The sequence below is a fragment of the Netta rufina genome (assembly GCF_964035555.1).
Source record: "Netta rufina genome assembly, chromosome: Z".
Taxonomy (NCBI): Eukaryota; Metazoa; Chordata; class Aves; order Anseriformes; family Anatidae; genus Netta; species Netta rufina.
Window position 1 is genome coordinate 27,813,724 of NC_140126.1, and position 17,238 is coordinate 27,830,961.

At 35.8% G+C, this 17,238-nt stretch overlaps 1 protein-coding gene across 1 annotated transcript in view; it reads right to left on the reverse strand.

Annotated features, from left to right (window-relative positions):
- Nucleotides 1-736: 736 nt before the first annotated feature.
- Nucleotides 737-17,238, reverse strand: part of PTPRD (protein tyrosine phosphatase receptor type D) — a gene marked incomplete at its 3' end in the record, with an annotated part of 401,990 nt that continues 385,488 nt past the window's right edge. Inside the window, exons 30-35 of the mRNA XM_084305402.1 lie at nucleotides 16,940-17,118; nucleotides 15,599-15,725; nucleotides 14,537-14,662; nucleotides 9,764-9,918; nucleotides 5,462-5,597; nucleotides 737-805 (exon numbers count right to left, since the gene is read on the reverse strand). Coding sequence (XP_084161528.1) covers nucleotides 737-805; nucleotides 5,462-5,597; nucleotides 9,764-9,918; nucleotides 14,537-14,662; nucleotides 15,599-15,725; nucleotides 16,940-17,118 — 792 coding nt within the window. The remainder of the gene's footprint in view (nucleotides 806-5,461; nucleotides 5,598-9,763; nucleotides 9,919-14,536; nucleotides 14,663-15,598; nucleotides 15,726-16,939; nucleotides 17,119-17,238) is intronic.

Sequence of the window (17,238 nt, forward strand, 5' to 3'; positions counted from 1 at the left end):
GCACGATTATTACAGATAACAGTTCTACAGCTTAAAAAAATCTACAGTTTTTAAACAAAAAAATGAACAGTTATGTTACCTTTTCTTTAATTCACTTCATTGAATGATAAACTTGTTAAAAAAAGGAAAAAGTTTACACAGTTAAAAATGAAGCACAGGTCAGCAGTATCTTTACAATACTAAAAAACTAAATCAAGGACTTTCTTTTTAAACATTCCCACATTTTCCCTAAAGTGTTATCATGAGCAATATGACGGGAAGGGGTGCTGTTGAAGTAAGGAGTCCAATTTGTTTTAGAAGCCAGGACCTGATCTTTCAACAAACATCTTGCACGGAATTGCAGTTCTCTCAAAATTCCTCTTTGCAACAAGCATGCAATCCTGAACAAGATGATCATTCTTTCAAATGAATTCCTCTTTCCTGAAGTCTTCCCTTTGACTTCAACCAATGTCAAACCCTTGAGGTATCTGTAAATGAGATCCTTCAGACGCCTCAGTGGTTGGGATTCTTTTAGTATGGTTAGGTTATTAAATTGTGAATTCTTGGTCCACATGGAATAGTTGTTTTTGTTTTCTTTCTTCTTTAATATATCCCCAATATTTTTGTTTGTATTTTATATATCCCCAATAATCGCTCCATAGCTAAGAGTTTAGAAGTACTTCTAAAGCACACTGTATGGCTCAGAAGCGGCTCTCTGGATCTTAAAGGGCCTGCAATAAAAATCCACGGTGGGTTTTTATGTTGCATAGTGATCAAAGCTGCCCAGATATTCCAATGCGGCTCGATAGCAGAATTGGTATTGATCCTGGAGAAAGAAAGATAGGAAACAAAAGCATCAAAAAGCCAGCTTGTTGCTTGGTTTCTATTTTCTTTCAACTAAGAGTGAATACTTTGTGGCTACAGACAAATATGCCACAGAGGCATCTGCAGTTTAGCAATATTGTCTTGCTAACTTCAACAGAAAAACAATTTAAGTTACAACAGATGAAGATAGACACTCATTTAAAGCAATAACATTTTCCACAGAAATCACCTTCTCTTTAAACAGAGCCTGTATACTCATTTACTGAGAATTTTTAATACTGGATTAATGTAACATCAGCATAAAGCTTTCTTCTTATGGGAGCACACTAAGATGTCTCTTCCCCCTGTATTTGAAAATAAGTAGCAAAATATCCAATTAACTCCATAGCAAATGCAACACACTAAACGATAAAATCCTCCACAGCTTTAAAATGAAATGCTACATGAAAAACCAACAGGTTAAAAACCAGGTTAGGAAGAAAAGAGAATCCCAGCCTTTCAGCAATATAAGCTTTGATGAGGATGTGAAGATATCTTTGCCTGTGTCAACAACAGGACCTATGAGAGAAATATGTAGCTAAGCACTTTATTAATATGAAACAGATTACATTTCAACCTATACCTGGAAGCAGAGAAAGTTCAATGTGTTAAATGGTTTGTTTAAACCTCTAGTGAATCCAATATTTCACATTTCATGTTATTCTCACTCACACACAGCAGTCTTTTTAAACATTTATGTAATATTGAACACATACTAAAATGTCATGTTTGTGTTGTTATTCGCAACTGCTACTCAGGGTTTAAATTATATATATTAAAAAAGCCATCCGCCATCCAAAAAAAAAAAATAATAATAAAAAAACCCTGCTTATTTATCTGATAGTCCTATGTGCTAGGCTCACATGAGTTATACTTGTTAACATCACAGTTAGAATTCTTCTGGTGACTAGGAAACTCATTAGATATTTGTTTCAATTCAGTACTATGATCACTAACAGTTTCTTGCTCCTATGTGCTCAAACACCTGGAAAATACATTAGACCTTCTTTTAAATTTTAAGCTAATGTGTGGTCTGTATCGAGTTTAAGTGCTTTATTGAATAAGGATTGCATTTTTTTGGCACTGCTTCTATGTTATTTGAAATATAACCTCCATTTTTAAAAAGGGGGAAAAAAAGGAAGACACAAGGGAAATACAGGCCAGTCATTTTCACCTCTGTGCCCAACAAGATCATGGAGCAGATTCTCCTGGAAATTAATGCACATGGAAAATAAGGAGGTGACTGGTGACAGCCAACATGGCTTTAGTAAGGGCAGATCATGCCTGACAAATCTGGTGGCCTTCTATGACAGGGTTACAGCATCCATGGATAAAGGAAGAGCAACTGACATCATCTACCTGGACTTGTGCAAAGCTTTTGACACTGTTCCGAATGATATCCTTGTCTCTAAATTGGAGAGACATGGATTTGATGGATGGACTACTCAGTGGACAAGGAATGGCTGGATGGTTGCACTCAAAGAGTTGTGGTCAATGGCTCAATGTCCAAGTAGAGATCAGTAATGAGTGGTGTTCCTCAGGGGTCAGTACTGGGACTGGTGATATCTAACATCTTTGTTGTTGACACGGACAGTGAGACTGAGTGCACCCTTAGCAAGGATGTTGATGACATCAAGCTCTGTGGTGAAGTCAACATGTTGGATGATGCCACCCAGGGAGACCTGGACAGACTTGAGAGGTGGGCCCATGTGAACCTCATAAAGTTCAACAAGGTCAAGTGCAAGGTCCTGCACCTGGGTTGGCGCAATCACAAGCACAAATGGGTGGAGAACAGATCGAGAGCATCCTGAGATGAAGAACTTGGGACTGTTAGTTGATGAGAAACTCAACATGAGCTGGCCATGTGTGCGTTTGCAGCCCAGAAAGTCAACTGTATCGTAAGCAGCATCAAAAGAAGTATGATCATCAGGTTGAAGGAGATGATTATCACCTTCTAGTCTGCTCTTTGAGACCCCACCTAGAATACTGCATTCAGCTGTGGGGCCTGCAGCACAAGACGGACATGGACTTATTAGAGTGAGTCCAGAGGAAGGCCATGAGGAGCAATTACTGGAGCAATTCTCCTATGAAGACAGGCTGTGGGAGCTGGGTTTGCTCATCCTGAAAAAAGAAGGTTCTGGGAAGACCTTATAACAACCTTCCAGTATTTAAAGGGGGTCTACAGGAAGCCGGGGAAGGACCCTTTATCAGGGGCCCTAGTGATAGGTCCTAGTGATAGGACAAAGAGTAATGGCATTAAGCTAAATAAGAGTAGATTTAGGTAAAATATATGGAAGAAATTCTTTACTCATACAGTGGTGAGGCACCAAAACATGTTTTCCAGGCAAGTTGTGGATGCTCCATCTCTGGAACTGTTCAAGGCCAGGCTGGATGGTGATTTGAGCAACCTGGTTTAGTGGAAGGTGTCCCTGCCAATGTCAGCAGGGTTGGAATGAGATGATTCAGCTGAATATAATGGGGCATTTCTTTACTGTGATGGTGACAGAGGACTGGAAGAGGTGGCATTGGCATAGATGCCATCCTGTACAATGTGCTCTAGGTCATCCTGCTTGTCATCAAGGAGGGTTGGACTAGATCTGTCCAAGCCATGGGCTGCCAGTTTCTCCAGGAGAATGCTGTGGGAGACGGTGTCAAAGGCTTTGATGAATTCTAGATATACTACATCAACAGGCCATCCCTCATCCACCAGGTGGGCCACTTGATCTTAGAAAGGAGATGAGGTTGATGAGGCAGGACTTGCCTTTCATGAACCCATGCTGACTGGGCCTGATCCCCTGGTTGTCTTACACATGCTATGTGATTGCATTCAAAGTAATCTGTTCTGTAACTTTCCCCAGCATCAAGGTGTCACATTAGCAAGTCTCCAGTCATCTGTCTTGTTGACCATGACCACCACATGACAGATGATGGAAAGCAGCTATGCATTCACATCCGCCATATCTCTCAGCACCATCAGGTAGATTCCATCTGGCCCCATGGACTTGTGACAGTCCAGGTGGAATAGTCAGTCTCTTACTGTTTCCACCAGAATCATTGGAGGTTTAATCTGTTCCCCGTCTCAGACTTTCAGGTCAGGAGGCCGAGTACCCTGAGGATAAGTGGCCTGACAATTAAAGAGAGATGTAAAGAAAGCATTGAGAATCTCAGCCTTTTCCTTATCCTCAATAGTCATATTCCCCACCACATCCAGTAAAGGATGAAGATTCTCCTTGGCCCTCCTCGGAATTATGTATTTGTAAAAACTTTTACTGTTGTCTTTTACTGCAATGGCCAGGTTGAGCTCATGCTGTGCTTTAGACTTTTTTTTTTTTATTTTATTTTGCATATGCTAGCAACTTTCTTGTACTCTCCCCAAGCTGACTGACCCTTCTTCCACTGGACATAAACTCATTTTTTACAAGAGACTTGGTAGAATCTCCCTGTTCAGCCACACTGGTCTTCTTCCATGATGGCTCATCTTATGACACATAGGAACAGCCTGCTCCTGCACCTTTGAGACTTCCTTCTGGAGAAGCATACAGCCTATCTCTTTGTCCTTCAGGACTGACTTCCAAGGGATCCTCCCTACCAGTGTCCTGAACAGTTCTAAGTCTGCCCTCCAGAAGTCCAAGGTAGCAGTTTTACTGACCTGGTAGGCTCACTAACTAGCTGTGTCAGGAATCTTCCACACACTCCAGGAACCTCCTAGACTGCTTTCTCTAGGCTGCATTATGTTTCCAGCATATGTCCAGGAAGTTGAAGTCCCCCATGAGATCAAGGCCTGGTGACTGTGTGACTTCTGCCAGCTGCTTGTGGAGTACCTCACCTGTCTCTTTATCCTGGTTTGGCAGTCTATAACAGACCCCCACCAGGATGTCCACCTTGTTGGCCTTCCCCCTGACTACAGTCCAGCTAATGAACTACAGCTTAGTTCAAGTGTCCTGTTCAGAAATTTAAGTAGAAATTAAGCACATGCTGACAATATTTAAGTATTCTTTATGGTATGAGACAGTATGCATCCGGGCATAAGAAATAAGTTCATTCTGCTTGTTCCTCTTCATATTTCTGTATAGCACTATTGCTAGCATGGAAATTATTTATATGATAGCTTTCCTGATGCTGAATTTACCATTATGATTTTCAGGCAAAACAGTCGCTTGATGACCCAGAGTCAAGATAATTATGAAAATAATACAGGCTAATTCTGAAGCAATGACCAATACTTTGCTCTTGGAACAAAATGTTTGTGAATCAATCTGCAGAAACAAGTTGACTCCTTTATCATTGCATATTTCTGCCACAAAGGAAAGGATCAAAAAAAAATAGGTAGTGCTTCTGGGAAAATAGTTTTCTTCAACTATCAGAAGATAGGCTCCACTACTGAAATGATTTCTTTTCTTCCACAGCCAGCAGGAAGTTATGTTACTGCCATAACAGGAAAGAGGAAATAGTACATACAATACTTTTATAGCTGATTTTACACTGTATTCACATAATCACTATACAATTAAAGGTATAGATACAACCAAATTTTATACAGTCTCTATATGTTCATTTTTTTGTATGAAAATACCCCTCCTTTTCCATTACCATTGTACATTAAAACTGTTTTCCTCACCTCTGTCTGTACCATGGCTGGCCGCTGCGTCCTTAACATTTTGACAGTCTGGAAGATATCTACAACACCTTCATATCTCATTCTTTCTAACACAATGCTCAGGGTTATGAATACTCCAGTTCTTCCAACACCCGCACTGTTGCAATAATAGAAGAGAAAAAGAAGAGGAAAGAAAAAAAAAAAAGGAATTTTAATTGACAGTTAATGCTGAAAAAATTGGCTGGCATATTATCTGTGGATACAACACACCATATGTGTACAGATTTCTATACAAGGAAAGGCTCACTAAGCAAAATTCCACAGCAAACTACCACATTGTATTTAAAAGAATAATTGCTCTCAAGCCAACTTCACATGCTACTAAGTACTTCCTGACTTTCCAGTCTTCATTGCAAAGTGACTTCGTTTGTTGATCCAGATATACAGTAATCAGTGTATGGTGAAGAAAAATAAGAGCATTTGTTGTCAGTGATCTACACTGGAAATGACAAAAGAAAAAGATAACAAAGTATTTTGCTACTTTTATTATTATTATTATTATTATTTTATTTTATTTATTTTTTTTTTATTTGACTTGTTCATATATAGCTTCTATTTTGCACACCTTCAGTGTGACCATAGTTCAGGTAGACACCGTCAGTGGACTTTCAATTTACATTGAAATTGTTCATATACACGCTACAACTTAAACAACAGATACAAGCAAAACCTAAGACAGTCTTTATTCAAGTCTGGCAATCTGGATCTTTAGCTTACAAATACTGATACACATAAACAATGTCTGTCTATATTAGCCTGGAATCACTTCTGTGAATATATAGCTTGTTTGCTTTCTGTTCTATCTTGGGATTTTGTTATTATCTAACACACCCAAGAAGCTATAGAAATTACCAAGAAGCTATAGAAATTATTCTAATCAATAGAACTAATAGTTGCCAGTTACTAAATTTAAACAATTACCTATTCCTGAGGCTGACTCTCGGAAAATGACACATAACATAGAAAACCTAAGTCTGAACTCACATAGGTGGGAATTAAGCAACTAATCATCTTATTGGTAATGTTAATCACTTCATGAGGTTTTCTACAGCCAGATAGACTTAGGTGCAGAATTCTAACAGTAGAAGTCCATATGGACTACCACAGAGTGAACGCACAAGACTAACATGGAAAGAAAATGTCCAATGATGGTATTTTATTTTTTAGTCTAGATCAGTGCACTTCTAGGGCTATGAAATACCTTTGATTGGATTTAGAAACTTTACAGAACCTGTGTGCCTTTGGAGAACTGAAGCCAAAGGACACTTTATACCTAATTACCTAATTTGATAAAATACCGTAACTCTTAACACTCATTTACCTATACGTGATGGTAAAGTTCCTGGAGATCTAGATTGGACTGTAAGGTCTCCTTTCCTTGATGATGTAAATTAGAGAGCTTGGTTTGTTTAAGAACCATTCTGAAATAATCCTGGAAAAAGATCATTGGAACCTGCCTGGATTTTAAGAGCTGAAGACAGTGTGACCTAAACCAAACAGCACAGAAAGTCATCAGCAGAAGAATGAAGGCAGATTACCATCTTGATCCTTTGCTCCTTTGTATTCAACCATCTATTTAAAGAGCTCAAAAAAAAAAAAAAAAAAAAAAAAAAAAAAAAAGTAGGTCTTTCTAAATATATGAGTACTTCTACACTAGACACTTGTCAAATCTCTATTACTTCAAAAAATTATTCCTAGCTCTTTAACTCAGGAAGAGAAAAGAATTAGTTTGTTCCCTTGTGTTCTTAAGAAACCAAAAAGGATCTGGAGATGTACTCAGAAACACAGATTCTTAATGAGGAATATTGACTAATGTGGAAAGATCTCTATTCAGCACTTGCAGAACCAAAGCATCCATTTAATGTAATATTTTTGTAAAGTTTGTAGGAAATTGACCCAATTTCAGCTGAGTGACAAACAATTTTAACATGGTTTCAATTCCTACTACAAGATGTTCAGTATTTCTAGAGTGATGGAAGTATGCATCAGTACTAGCAGCATTTTTAATGATCAGCTGATTTCCTTCAGTGTGAGTCAAACAACAAATTGAGTTCTATCACAACAATTAACAAAGTAATGAAGCAAAGGTCTTAAAGAATCCTGAGTTTAGTAAATGATGAAGGAAATACTCCATGATAATGCTAGCTTAGCATTACAATTCAACAAAGTTTAAACAGACACCAAACTTAGATTACTTTAATAAACCAAGAGCAAGTACTGATGTTTTTGTATAAGAGTTTGTTAAAAATACATCTTCAATGCCTGCTGGGAAAGGGTGATCTTCCTTAGCTAAAAGCTCACATAACTGTAAATGCTTAAGATTGCTTCAGATGAAAATTTTGCTTCAGGGTGAACAGTCTTCTGCTATTTTAACTAATTTTTAATAAACTGCCTTATGAGTTTAGAAATTTTACATAATAACACACTGTTGCCAGAACATGGTTTTCTGTGTAATACAGAAAGAAAACTCGCAAATAATGTATAAAATGGGATGGAAACTACACGGAAGTGACACTAGAGGAATTTATTTGAAGAATTTCTACAGCAGAAATTCTTAAAAATTATGGTACAAACTAGAGTCATCTTTAAAATAATTCCTTATGGGCTAGGAAACTGGATCTTATACTTCTTGAAATAAGCAAATAAACTTACTAATTTGCTGATGATATCCACTATTTATGTAAGTTGACTAGCATTTATAATGATGATTAGTATTACTGATATCTAAACTCTCATGATGATGATGTTAATACATTTAAAGACAAAACCATGATGAATTATATTGGATTTGACTTTGTTTCTATCAAAGCCAAGGGTAGAAATCTCCATAATTTCAGCATGAAAGATCACACTTATTTGGAAGTGCCGCATAACCTACTGTATGTAGGTTATCAGTTCAGTTATCAGTTGACAAATTTGTATGGTACAAAAAACAGAGAACATTGTCAATTCACTTTCTTATGTATGTCTGCATACAGGCATAAATATTGATTAATACTTCTCTGCTCTCTGAAGTCATTTATGTCAGGAAGAATAAGTTTTGTTCCTATCATGGCTGTCCATCTTCCTTTGCCATTTGAATCCCAGACTCTGCTCTGAAATCTTGTTGTTCTGCTTTGTAGGCCACAAAATGTATTAGGTGCACAGAAAATGTAGGATTCAAGTTGTTGAGTATATTTAAAACACGTATATTAGTCTAACAGATTAGGGAGCACAAGAATGCATAGGGGAGCATATGTTCTCTCTCTGTTAAAGCACATAAGTAACTTTTGGCTGCTGCTGGCTTTGGAAGAACAAGAATTTCTCTCACGCTGTACATTCCTACGTTCATATGCTCATTCATATGCTCATCTTGGTCATTTTGTCTTCATGCTACTATTGATGCCTTACTTGGCTTGCAGAAAGAATTTGGAACCTATATCAGTATTTTCCATCTCTGTTATATAAATAATATTTAATCTAGCAAAAATATAATTTCATGTTGCAAAATGAGTATCTAAAATCTAATGGAATTTATAGAAAGCAATTTATTAAATAACAGATAAAAGGTAAAGATAATATTTTTGGCCATCTGCTACACACTTTAGAATACTGTAGAAATTAAAAACAAACAAGAATATTAAAAAAGACCACTCTGGATTATTTCTACAAACCCTCCAAGCTGTTTTTATCTGTGTATGAGCTGTAAAGGTATCGATGGAACTCATCACATGAAAAAATGGGCATTATATTCTGAAATTCAAAATCCCCAATCTAAACCTCAATGTTTTTTTGACTGTTTTACTCACTTTCCTGAGGTAGCTACCATTTTTCTCTGGCTTTTCTTGGTTGCTATTAGAGAGCAACATATAAGCAAGCATCTTGTTTACAACTAATAATTCCTACCAATGCAACAGCCTCACTTTTAATTACAAGTAGAAAAAAAAAAAAAGATTAAACATAGCAGCCTGTGATAAGGCCCTTCCTACTGCTTTTTGGGTGTAGCATTAAAGATACTGTTTTTTTCTTGAATAAGAGACAATTTTAAAGGAAGTAAAATACCTCTTTTCTACGTATTTCAGAAGATCCTTGTTTGTATGAATGGGATTATATCACAAAACAGTTTCCAGTTTGTAAAGCAATCCTATGTTTTCCTATTTTTGTATTCTCTTTGATTGCTTTTCTGATAGTACACCTATGGAACTCCACTTATATACATTATATATTAAAAATAAATAAATAAATAGAAATCTGCATAATTGTTTTGAGGCTTTGTTTACTTACCTGCAGTGAACAGAGATTGGTCCATCCTGACCAAACTGCTCCTTTGTTTTATGCACTTGGCCAATGAAGTCAATAAATCCTTCTCCAGACTTCGGCACTCCTTGTTCTGGCCAGTCTGTGAACTGGAACTGCCTCACTGTTCGAGACTGGCCATCCTTAAACAAAAGACACAAAAAATATATTCCCAAAGAATGTCCCAGTGACTACTAGCCAGCCAGCCAACAACCAGAAAGACAATCATGAGGACATGAGGGCATGGGAGAAGATGGGGAGAGAGGGGCAAGGGAGGAAAATAGCCATGATCACGTTTATGAAGATGCCTTCGATCACAGTACTTCCTGGTGCTTTTGGACACAATGGCACAAAAGTGCGTTTTCATTAACTACAACATCGTACAGATTTCTTTCTGCATTGGATATGATAGTTATCTGATATTTTGCCTGTGCAAATGTTTGAGGCTGAAGACATAACCATCTCACCAGCTTATATGATTGATTTGAATCCTTTGGACTGAAAATTTATTCTAACATAAAACAGGTGCAATAAGGCCATTTAATCTGCCCCTCTGTTTCATAAGGAATATATTCTACTGCATGGCAGGAATATCTTCACTGATAAGACTTGTTTAGTCATTGTCCTATTTGCAGAGGATATCTTTAACAGCACTGTGCTTTTTGTGAGTCATACATTTAACTGGAAGAAGAGGGTCAACAGGAGTCAGTTTTTTAACAAGTAATAAATATCCTTTCAATCATTGTAATTGCATTCACTAATAGCTCAGAGCCAGTAAAAATCTAGAAAAAAAATAAAAAAAGAAATTAAAAAAAGGCTTCCTCTCTAAAAACAAGTCAGCTGAAGCTGTTCATTCCCTTTAGTTAGGAATACTAACACGATTACTGAAAACTGGACAACATTAAAGCTTTATTATATTTATAATAAAGCCACAGGAAATATTAAAGCTCACTACAAGCTTCAACTCTTGCTGTACACCTATTTAAGGTGTAAATAGTCAGGAAAAAAATACAATACAAATGGATGAAGTAAATGTGTTCTCAATTTTCAAAAATTGTTCTTCACAACTTTGACAATATGAGTCTCTACAGCTAAAATATTTAAAAGCATGGGCATAAATCGAAGTACTGATGTAAACTAGTGCCTCTGGCCATGTTATTTTTTACTTAGCACTGACCTGCAACATTTTCAAAATGGTCTTGTACCAAGTGAAACTCATGAAAAATTGAAATGTGGAGATCTCAAAATCAACAAGTTATGCTGGAGGCAAGAACAATTTTTTTTCTTTTTTTTTTTTTCTTTTTGTCGACCACAAGCACACAGCTATTACAGACCTTTGAAATGGAGTAGAAGTGATTTTAAAAATATCCAAAGGAAAAATAAAACAGTACTTTACTTTTATGTTTCCTCTGGTACTATGGGTTTTTGCCTCCCATATCTCACCTGAGTAAGAAAGCAGAAAATAAGTGTGTGTGCCAGCCACAATACTGTGAAAGAACACACACACTCTTGCTGGATTTACTGTCTGTTCTGTTCCTATTCACTGTGACAATTGACAGTCTGTTTCTGCAGAATGTTTTTGGCCACCAAATAAATAAATAAATAAATAAATATTTATTTATTAATTTATTATCTATTAAAAAAAAAATGTTTACCGATTTTTTTTTCTAGTAAAGTTCAGGAGAAAAAAGTGTCTATCAGAAATGACATTTTGTTAATGCTGACTTCTCTCATAATAACCTCTGCAATACTATTTTCCCTCAAAATGGCATAATGAAACTGCATCTTTCCAACAGCTATAGGCACATGATATTAATTAATCAAGAAGATAAAGCAGTAGGTTGATTCCCTCCCAAATGACTTCCCACTACCCCAGCGTAAAGAAACAAAAAACTTAAGTCTGACTTGCTTGCAACTTGTCAGTTGAGGAGAAGGAAACTGGTGATTTCTGACACTCATGGGAATTAGCCTAGAACAACAGTAACTTTTTAGGGGGTTGAAAGGATGACAAATATGCTGCTTTACTTAAGCCTAGGGAAGACCACTAAATTCTATTTTTGAAATAGATTTGATGGCAAGTATTTGTATGTCATTTGTGTCTAAATAACTGTATTGGTATATGTTTCATGATAGTAATAACTCAGCAGTCTGGTGCAAGTCTGTGTAAACTGTTCTCATTTAGTTACAATAGCCGTAATTTCTGTTATTTAATGCTATTTAATGAGCACAGAAGTAAAGTCAGTTAGTCTGATGTTAGACTAGCACTACAGCACATTGGGAACTGATCTGTAATTTCTTAATTCCCTTTGCTACTGACATTATAAATAGTGATGCTTTCTTTAATGTAATGCTTGCCAATAGCAGTCCAAATACAAATGCCAAATTTAATTAAATCTTTACTTTCAAATATTGTCACAGTTAGCACACACAGGGCAAGAAGTATCAGCAAATGAACTTTCAGATCCCTGTGTGAAGCACAGAGCTTTTAATATGTGTTGGCTGACTGATCATTTGGATTTCTTCATGATCCTCACAGGGGATATTCAGTTGTCTTTTCATGAGGCTGTAGAATTTATAATACTTTCTTGCAGTCATCACTAATAGTTCAGTGTTAAATGAGACTGCCCCAGCATATTGACCTTTGGAGTTTACAGAGAAAGTGAGTATAAAGCAGCAGAATCAGTAGATTGAAACACTTACAGAGGTCAATTTCACCTTACAACAATTCACAGCTCAGTTCCAGAAAAAACAGGGAGTTCCACACCAAACACTTGCTGGTGCTACCTACAAAGGCAGCATGCTCCTTTGTTGTCCCTGTGGAATAATTGGCCAACTCAGCTCTTCCAGAGCACTGATGGTATTCTAACAGTACAAATGGTCTTGGAGATAAAGAGTTACAAACACTGCAATACTTGCTGTCCTCTGATTATAACAATTCAGTTAGATGGTCTAAATTACTGGGTGTGACAGTAAGAGCCTAACTAGATGAAAACTATAACATACATTTTGGCAAGTAGTCCTTACTGTTTCCAGTAAATTTGTAGGGAACTATAGTTTCTTAGAAAATTTAAGATGGCCCTTTAAGCTTAAGAGGGAGTTATTTAACAAATTGGGACCATTAACACACAGAATTTTTCTTCTTCTTCTTCTTCTTCTTCTTCTTCTTCTTCTTCTTCTTCTTCTTCTTCTTCTTCTTCTTCTTCTTCTTCTCCTTCTTCTTCTTCTTCTTCTTCTTCTGAAACTATTATTATTATTTAACTTGAGAAGCAGTAATATGTGATTGCAAGATGGCACAAAAGAACTGTCAAGATGCACACATGGTTGGCACTTTTAAAAAGAGGCATATTAAAAGTCAGATCAAGAAAACTGTTTCTGGCAAATTAAGCTATTTAACCCTTTCTGACTTGTTATTGGTTTGCTAGATGTAAGTATACAACTCTTACAACTATCATAGTTTATTACAAACTCCAGAATGAACTTTTTGGGCATATGTACACTTTTTGAACATTTTCTTTCGACTGCATCTGTGGCTTTTTGTTATAATTGCTATTCTCTGATCTGAGCTAGGTAAACTATGTCACATAAGACATTTCTCAGCTTGAAAGGCATTTAATAGACAATCTGTAAAGACTATCAGCACAGTTCTGGTTTGACTGTCTACAATTATAAGTGTGGTTAAAAAGTGATGTTAGGAGCCCATTCTCCAATTCTGTTAGGCACAAAAAGTTAGAGAAGTTATCATTTAGTTTTTCCTTACTAGATTACAAACAGAATGCAAAATTAGATTCAAAGGGTATCTACAATTAGTTTTCATAAACACACACTTAAGTCTTACTTGCCAAATTAAAATGTTGGTATGTTGACTTGGATAGTGACAATACAATCTAGTTAACTATCAGTAGTACCTAATTTTACTGGAAACTTATATTAAAAGCAGCACTGTAGCTAACCATGAGAAAGTCTGATATTTTGGAGGTTGACTGGCAACTCTGAGTAATCACCCATGTTGTTCCTGGACAGTACAACCTGCTATTTTGCTCGGACAAACAGTATTCTAGAGTGCTTAAAGAAATGAAGGTTGCCAGTAATTTTTCCTGCCATGCAGAGTAAAGTGCTAGAAATCAAACGTTTGAGAAATGCCAAATATATATTTGAAGTTTATGTACATATAATCTTATATCCATGCTCAGTTTCAGACTCTGGAATTCAGATAAAAATACAGATGATAGGGTCACAGCTGCATGCTCTGCGTATCTGCAGATATACAACACTGCAGAAAATAAGCTATGCCAAAAATCAAATTATAATGTGCAAAGCTTGTCAAGCTTTTCTTACAAATGCTATTTACTCTGCAGTTTTTAAATCTCACTGTATTAACCTTCACACTCACTCGATGTATTTACAGCTGCAAGGGACAAAAATTCCCCCCAAAACGATCAAGGGTGAAATGAGGAGAAAGAGAAAATGGCCTTCAAATCATCTAATGCATTTCAACAGAAACAGCTATTCAGAACATCACAAAGTTGTGCCACCCAGATGTTAGATCTGAATGAAATTGATTGTTCTTAAACAAAGATGCTATTCATTTAACAACTTAAATAAATACACAGTATACTTAAATAATAACTTAAATTGAACTTCTTCTTTATTGCTTGTAGAAGCTATTTTTTTTTTTTTTTTTTTAGAGAGAGAGAGAAGAGGAAGAAGAAATTGAAATTGTCTTTTAAACTTATGTGAAAATTTAATGGTGTTGCAACTTACCCTTGCATCTGTAACCTTGAATTCCCTTAAAATATACTGTGGCATGTTGTACTCTGCCATTGGATCTACCACAAAATATTGATATCTGGCTGAACGCTCTGCAGGCCAATACTGGTGGCATTTTTCCTACAAAACAGAGAAGCAAATTACATTTCCTATTACTCAACACCATTACCATAAAATGTTTCTCATTCCTGGAAAGTGCCTTTATTGACAGAAACATGAACAGTTCAACATGAACACTAAGCTCCACATCTAGATTAGAATCATGGTCCTTCAGTATTGCACCGCATAGAGGTTCTCTCTGGTCGCTGTACCTCTGAACTTGTTTATATGTCTGCTCAGCTCCATTATTTATCAGTGACAAGAGCTATCCCTTGCCTAATTTTCAATACCGAAAGGAATTTAAATCTTGAGGACATCTTTAGTTTTATTCATTCTTCCCTGCTGAAGCAACTCTCAAGACTCTTTTCATCTCTATATTCACTGTTCTGGGTCACCTCTATTCCCCAAATCTGATTCAGATTTTACTCATCACAAATAAGCTTCATCTTGATGTATTCTTGTCCAGATAGGAAACTGCTCCGTTCTTTCCATTACCTAAAGCAGCACCTGAAAGAGTTTAATACTGCAAACAAGCTGCTGAAACTTCAAAGTCCATCACAAAGAGCATGCGGAAAACATTCAACCATTCAGATCTTAAAAATACTGTACTTTCTTTTTACAAAGATCAGATGCTGCAAAAGAGAGGTTTCCAAATGAGAAATCCCTATTATTCAGTAGACAGCAATGCTCTCTCTGCTTTCTTTAGAATATCAACATACAAACTTAGCTGTCAAATTTCAGTGTGTCCCACAACAAAATGTTTTAAGTTTATAAATGGCATCACATCTACAGATTATACCTTACACCTGGCGAACATCAATACCACTCATTTCCAATGGAGAAGAAACCTAAATACTTGGTTATCTTTTGTAAACACCATAAAAATGAAACATTTTAGAAATAAAACATAATAATTATAATGAACAATTAGTAAAGGAATACTATACCAATACTTACTCTGCCCATTTCTCGTAGCTTAGTAAGCATGACCACAATTGTAGAATTATGCTCCCAGAGCATTCTCCAGAAATCTTCAGTGGTTTCTGCCAATGGACCCTGTGTAGCTATGTAAGCTTTTTGTTGTCTGTTGTAAAAATAAATAAATAAATATTTTAATCAAAAAAGTGAATTGATACTTATGTTTCTGTTTATATGTAAACATCATATAGAGGAAAACATATATACTATTAATAATAAGCATATTAAAACCTTATGATTGTTTAATCAAACTATGGATTTATTTTTGGAATTTCGTGAAGGAAACTACTCTGTTAATATTAAGATGTATGTCTTTATTGTTATTATTTAAATTTTAATGCAACTGTAATAGATCAATTTTGTGTACTGTAAAAAGCATTTAAGAAACATTTAGTTGTGTTGCTTCATTTTGTAGAAATAACTGTCATACAATCTATTAAATTTAGGAATGATAGCATCAAGCTGTTTCTTTATTAATGCCTCCTCAACAGTCTGATGCCTCCAACAAAAGTAATGAAGGAAGAAAATTCTGGAATAAAGTACACTGCATTTCCAGGTCTTAATCTCCTGCTATTGGAAATTACCACCTAGCTATTAAAAGCTTCTGCATCAGGAACTTTATAAAAAACGGTTATGTTTTTCTTTCCTGATTCAGTCAACAGAAAAAACTTTGTAGTTGATGCAAGAAATGAAAACTGATTTCAGTTGAGTAGAAGCTCATAAAATGCTCTCTGTGGACACAGATACTCAGGTACACCTAAACTGCCTTAGGGAAATAGCACTGCTACTCTTTCATGACTTTTCTTGTGAGCTGCATAAGTCAGTGCTGTTGTCTTGTCATATATACATATATATGTATATATATGATATATATATATATCATCATAATCAGTGCTCCAATATCATAGATTTTCACCTTAACACAGGGAGTTTATCTCCTGGATGTTATTTCTATGGATGTTATTTCTATGTTTCTAAATAGAAACATATTTAGCAGAATAGTTCTGAAGAAATGGATGTTCCAGATCATGAATGTGCCTAAACCCTCATATAAATATTACTGAGAGTTCTCAATTGTTTAAAGATAGGTAAAACTATAACGTTAGACTCCATGCCACTTACACAAATTTCCTGTATTGTATGGGTGAAAATCCAAAACCCTTAATAATATTTAAACAAACAAACAAAAAAATAAACAGGACATGTACAGATAATAAAAAGTACTAAATTTCAGTAGTAAAATTTGCTATTTTCAGTATTAATACATATGTAATTTTGTAAACTTTAAAAGAAGTCCACATGAGAACACAACATTAGTACCTGTATCCATCAATGAAACTGGCATTAATATAATCAGACCCTTCGACTCCTCGGATTGGCTGCAAGCATACCCTTGTAGACTCATATGGCATAATATTGACAAGACGATTCTTGAATTTATTACAAGGAAGATTGGCACTGATGAATCTTGAAGTATGAGCCTTAGAACTAGCAAGACGCTGTTGAAAATAAATAAAATAATTAAGACCAGGTATAATGAAAACTCATATAATAAAATGTCATTATCAGATCTGATAATCTCTTCTCATTATCCATTAACAAATCATTTCAATTTCAGA